The following is a 6612-nucleotide window of genomic DNA, read 5'->3' on the forward strand; positions in this document are numbered from 1 at the left end:
CACATACACTGATATGAGACTCAACAGCACTCATGGTTTCTTCTAAAACAACATCAGATTTCATTAAAAAAAAAAACGTTGCAAGAAGGCTGAAATAATTTTTTTCATAATAATTTCCAAAATGGATTAATCACATTTTCAAAACACATGTGATTTAAAGTAACTCTATTTACCTGCTTTAATAATGACACTTTAGCAAGCTTTAGATGGTTATTCCCTATCAGATGACCTTTGACCCGTTATACAGTGAAATAGATGACCACAGGTATTAAATGCTCTGAGCATTAAAGTCTGAATGAAATGATAATTAAACTTTGTTTGGAGAAAGAAGCTTTGACCCAAAGTAACATGACATAAATCATGTGCTATACCTGTTATACAGTGAAATAGATGAACACAGGTATTAAATGCTCTGAGCATTAAAGTCTGAATGAAAATGATAATTAAACTTTGTTTGGAGAAAGAAGCTTTGACCCAAAGTAACATGACATAAATCATGAGTGTTTCAGATGAAATAGCGATAAATAGAGATTTGGTAAATGGTAAATAGAAATTTGTAGCAAAGATGGCAAAATGATGCATCTGCTGTTTTGAGGTAAATGATCTGGAGTGTGTTTGCATATTGATCAGATGCTTCAGTGCTCTGAGAGTGTTTATAGTGCTGTGAGTTGAACACTTCATCACTGACACACACAACAATCTTCATCAACATGACCTTCATCATCATCTTCATCTGGACTCTCACAGCGTTTGCTCAAGGTTTGTGGAGCACAAGTTTGATATGAATTAATTTCTTCAAGTATATTGTCAGAGTTTTGAGTTGATTTTCTTCTTGTTGTGTGTTTCAGAGAGTAGAGGACAGATCAGCGTCACTCAGAGTCCCTCAACGACAGCAGCTCAACCAGAACAAACAGTGAAGATCAGCTGTAAAACCAGCACAGATGTGTACAGATGGGATGATGGGGATGAAGGTTTATTCTGGTACTTACAGAAACCTGGAGAAGCTCCTAAACTCCTGATTCGTTATGTAAAAAGCTTGAGTCAGGAACTGCATCTAGATTCAGTGGCAGTGGATCTCACAGTGATTTCACTCTGACCATCAGTGGAGTCCAGACTGAAGATGCTGGACATTATTACTGTCAGAGTTACCACAGTGGTGGTGTGTTCACACAGTGATAAAGAGTGGTACAAAAACCTCCGTCAGTCAGAGTCACAGTGACTGAACTGATGCTGCAGCTGCTCAAACACTATCACTCACACTCACACAAACAGATGATTTGAAAACACACAGATATAAAAATATTACACAAAGTGTTCTCTTCTATCACAGTCCACCAGAGCAAACACGTCTGTAAAAAAACAGACCTGATTTTTATCTTATGGCATGGGCTATTTCAATGTCTTCTGGTGGTCAGCAAACTATTGAACTATTTATTTCAATTATCCATGATATTAACTAACTACAAAAAAAAAAACTTATGATTCTCTATACAACTTTTGACCTGACCACAGTGAACCATATTGGGATCTTTTGATTGAAGCACTGTGGAAGTTTTCATGTTTTCATGTGCCGTATATTCCAAGTGTTTGGGGGGGATACTATAGAGTTTGGTGAGAAACAAACTGAAATGTAACATATTATTTCACAAGTATCCTGATTTGACCGCGTGTGCACGACTGTGTGTTATGAAACCCAGCAGTTCACTCCGACTCACCAAGGAAAAGCACACAAGCTGTGAAAAATCAAGATTAATAAAAACGCAACATAAAAAAAAACAATGCCTAGAAATCCGCCAAAAGTTATCTGTGTAGCCTACAGTACTTCACTGAGTTGAATAAATCTGGACCAGCTGTCATGAAGATCAGAATGACAGATGAATGCGATAACTTGTTGTTGGACAACAGATATATTTACCTCAGAGAAAAAAGCACATGGATTGTATTTCATGTTGCGTTTTTATTCATCTTGAATAGAGTCTCATGAATGTGCAGTCGTGCACAGAGACCACTGGTCAAGTCAGGATATTTGTTTTTATTCCCTCGAACACTTGGAACATACAGTGTCACATGAGACTATTCTGTGATACTTTCACTTCTTTCTCACATTATTTACATTTACATTTAGTCCTTTAGCAGACACTTTTATCCAAAGCGACTTACAAATGAGGACAATAAAAGCAGTCAAAACTAACAAAAGAGCAACAATATATAAGTGCAAATGACAAGTCTCGGTTAGCCTATAATACATAACATTATACTGACATTATATGGACAAGTGTGCAGAACATAAAAAAAAAAAAAATCTCTTGTACGGTCCGAAAAAGAAGTAAGGACATACAACATTAGAACAACACAAGGGTGAGGAAATGATGACTTAATTTTAATTTTTGGGTGAACTATCCCTTTAAGAGTAACATAAGAAGCTTTTTATGAACCAAGTATTTATTTCAAAATATTCACAGTCAGAATGCATCAGTTTGTGCAATATAAACTGTTCAAAAATTATATTAGCAAGAAATATATATCGATATAAAATATCAATAAGACTTTCCGGATTAGTATCAACGCTATATGATAAATCTGCATTGCATTCAAATTATTATTTGATTTACTTTCTGCCAACATCCAAAGTGAATAGCAGTGAAACAAACTAATAGAGCAGCTGAACAAAACCCTCGAGCACTTCACTAAGTGCACTTATAATACATTAAACATCACACAACACATTTACTGAATCTTCAGACTTGATCTGCTGCTCAACAGTCTGACAGCTTAGAAAAGCTCATAATGACTGTTAAACAAACTCAACATCATAAAAACATCTCAGATCCTCACTGAGCTTTTGTGCGGTTGTGTTTTTCTCTGTATAATGTGTCGATGATGAGAGTCTTATGAAGAAATAAACACTGTTAAACGACTGGCTGCTGGAGGGTTTTTCCACAGAGAGTCACTTTGCATCAGCACATGCTTCAGCGCTCCGAGTGTTTATAGCGTTCAGACTCCAACACTTTATAACACACTGCTGTTTACCACGGTACAAAACCAACAAACACAATGAATCTCTTCAGCAGCTTCATCTGGATTCTGGCAGCTTTTATTCCAGGTAACAGAAGTGAAAGATGCTCATTTTTGACTCTTTAATGTTCATTTCATTTGATTGAACACATATAATGTTGTTGTCAGCAGCATCCAGAGGAATCACTGTGACTCAGCCTGAAGCTGTGACTGTTTCTGAAGGACAAGACGCCACTATAGAGTGTAAAACTGATCCTAAAATAAGTGGCTGGGGTTTAGCTTGGTATCAGCAGAAACCTGGAGAAACTCCTAAACTCATCATTACTGGAGTAAACGATCGCTATGGTACCAGTTTCAGTCGATTCAGTGGGAATGGAGAACAAGGTGGAACTGATTTCACTCTGACCATCAGTGGAGTCCAGACTGAAGATGCTGGACATTATTACTGTCAGAGTTACCACAGTGGTGGTGTGTTCACACAGTGATAAAGAGTGGTACAAAAACCTCCGTCAGTCAGAGTCACAGTGACTGAACTGATGCTGCAGCTGCTCAAAGGAGGATCTGAAACTGTTGTTTTTGCTCTTTCTCCTCATATTCTGACTCTCTGTAGGGAGAAGAGTAATGCTGGAATCTGGACTGACTGAATCTGCACAGCTTTGAGGTTTTGATTTGATTCATTGTGCTCTTATAGATCTGTCACATGATGGAGATTGAAGCTCAACAGCTCTCTTACAAACACATGCAGCTGTTTTCAGTCACGCAGCTACAGCTGCTATAATGAATGATGAATGACAAAACTCTAGGCTACTTAAATTCAATACAGAAACTCACAGTTCAATAACATATTTCAAATCAGCAATAAAATCTGACATGAATGATACGTAAACATTGTTTCATAGCTTTTCAAACTGTCTCTTTCAGGTTGGTTCAGCAAATGCTTCACATAAAGACCAGACAGTGGCTCTGCTGATTTATGATACTAAAACCCTCATATTGTGTCCCAGTTTCTCCCATCGACTGTAAAACCAGCGATCGATCTCAGTTACTGTACACTACTGTTGAAACCTTTGAGATCAACCGTACACAAATGTAACATATGCACGTACATGTATTAAATTTCCATACACATATGTATGTTTATGTATGTTTAAAACATTTTTGGATGTATGTGTCATGTACATGCATATCCATGCTACAATACATGTGGATATTATATAAGCAAATCTGAAAGATAAGACATGTATTTTAATATATATATATATATATATATATATATATATTACAAACCATATATAAACATACAGATTTTTTGTCTATATGTTGTTTTAATAAAATTGCATATGTTCACATATATGATTGCTACATATACCACAGAAAAAATCATCACATAGATATTATTAACATATGGACATATAGAACTTTTGCTATGAGGGTTTAACATGTGTTATAAACTTATATCTTCATCTATCCAGAGAATATACGTATGTGAAAATTATGTATCACCTCATGGGTAACATATGGAAATATCACTTTTAATATAGGGCAATATATTTTTTATCTTTTGAAAGAAAGTAATATTTCATTCAGCAAAGACGCATTAAATTGATCAAAAGACATTTATAATGTTACAAAAGATTTCTGTCAAATAAATGCTGCTCTTTTGAACTTTCTATTCATCAAAGAATCCTAAAAAATAAAATGTATCACAGTTTCCACAAAAATATTCAGCAGCACAACTGTTTTCAACATTGATAATAATCAGAAATATTTATTGAGCAGCAAATAATAATATTAGAATGATTTCTGAAGATCATGTGACACTGAAGACTGGAGTAATGATGCTGAAAATTCAGCTGAGCATCACAGAAATAAATTACATTTTACAATAGATTCTAATAGAAAACAATTCTGTAAAATTGTAATAATATTTCACAGTATTAGTTTTCCTGTAGTTTTGATCAATTTAATGCAGCTTAAGAGACTTCTTTAAAAAAAATCCTTTATTAAAAAACATAATGACCCTAAATGTTTGAATGAGAATGTAAATACAGTCTCTGGACCGGAGTGACTTTAATTTGTTCTTTTTAGTCGTCAACCTTCATCATTAAAATCAGTGCAAAAGTACAAATCATGAGGCATAAAAGGCGAAAATATGTCCATGGGACTGAATTGTAATGCTGCTGACATTTTGGAATTTTTTAAAATAGGTATTTATCATTATTTATTTAAACATTTCATCTTTACACATTTTACACCATCAGGGGTCTTTTTTTCATGTGGTTTGAATTGGCTGTAATTTTTATGTTATTTTCTTTTAAGTTCACACTTATTGATAAACCATGATTTGAGCATGAAAATGTTCACATGTGAGTCAGTCAGTAAGAGTGTGTCTCAATCAGCTCCTTAGTTCACTAGTCAGTGCACTACTCAGGGATTACATAACGCTCACGCTCAAAACATTCCCACAATGCACCATAAAAGCCAGTATGCATCACTGCTGTCTATAGAGATGTTTCTTAAGGTCCCTCAAACCAACTGAGCTGAAAAACATGTGTAATTAATGTACAAAAACCTTGAATAATCAAAATGTTTGAAGTTATTAATAAATCCATAATTATACTCCAATCCTGTAATAAACCGACAGATGATAACCAGTCAAAATAATTGTAAAAAACAAAGATTAGACAGTGTGATGTGCAGATACAATAACTGACAGGATGAAATGAATGAGCAGACTTCATTTAGAAGCTCATTTAAATACAGGATCAGTTCATTTGCATATTGATCAGATGCTTCAGTGCTCTGAGAGTGTTTATAGTGCTGTGAGTTTAACACCATCACTGACACACACAACAATCTTCATCAACATGACCTTCATCATCATCTTCATCTGGACTCTCACAGCGTTTGCTCAAGGTTTGTGCAGCACAAGTTTGATATCAATTCATCTCTTCAAGTATATTGTGAAAGTTTTGAGTTGATTTTCTTCTTGTTGTGTGTTTCAGAGAGTAGAGGACAGATCAGCGTCACTCAGAGTCCCTCAACGACAGCAGCTCAACCAGAACAAACAGTGAAGATCAACTGTAGAACCAGCACAGATGTGTACAGAAGTACAACTTATTCAGTGTACTTACTCAGCTGGTACTTACAGAAACCTGGAGAAGCTCCTAAACGCCTGATTTATTGGGTTAACACCCTCCAGTCAGGAACTGCATCTAGATTCAGTGGCAGTGGATCTCACAGTGATTATACTCTGACCATCAGTGGAGTCCAGACTGAAGATGCTGGACATTATTACTGTCAGAGTTACCACAGTGGTGGTGTGTTCACACAGTGATAAAGAGTGGTACAAAAACCTCCGTCAGTCAGAGTCACAGTGACTGAACTGATGCTGCAGCTGCTCAAACACTATCACTCACTACTGACACACAGAGACCAAACACAGCAACTACACATGAACTCCAAACATGTGAGTAAGGAGTGTCCAGTGCTCAGAGTTCAGCAGAAAAAAACAATCATGTGATGTTGTCCTTCATCGTCATCAACAAACATGATTTGACACATTCAAAGAGAATGGTAGTGAAACAAACCAACAGA

General features: G+C 35.8%; 1 pseudogene and 1 gene segment (V, D, J or C); both read left to right on the forward strand.

Annotated features, from left to right (window-relative positions):
* Window positions 1-685: 685 nt before the first annotated feature.
* LOC107687207 (Ig kappa chain V-I region CAR-like) lies at window positions 686-1176 on the forward strand (annotated as a pseudogene).
* A 4681-nt stretch (window positions 1177-5857) lies between these two features.
* Window positions 5858-6352, forward strand: LOC107687215 (Ig kappa chain V-IV region-like). The segment is given in 2 exon segments: window positions 5858-5931; window positions 6021-6352. Coding segments are annotated over 2 exon segments (381 nt in total).
* The last annotated feature ends 260 nt before the right edge of the window (window positions 6353-6612 follow it).

Source organism: Sinocyclocheilus anshuiensis, unplaced genomic scaffold (assembly GCF_001515605.1).
Source record: "Sinocyclocheilus anshuiensis isolate Anshui unplaced genomic scaffold, SAMN03320099.WGS_v1.1 scaffold601, whole genome shotgun sequence".
NCBI lineage: Eukaryota > Metazoa > Chordata > Actinopteri > Cypriniformes > Cyprinidae > Sinocyclocheilus > Sinocyclocheilus anshuiensis.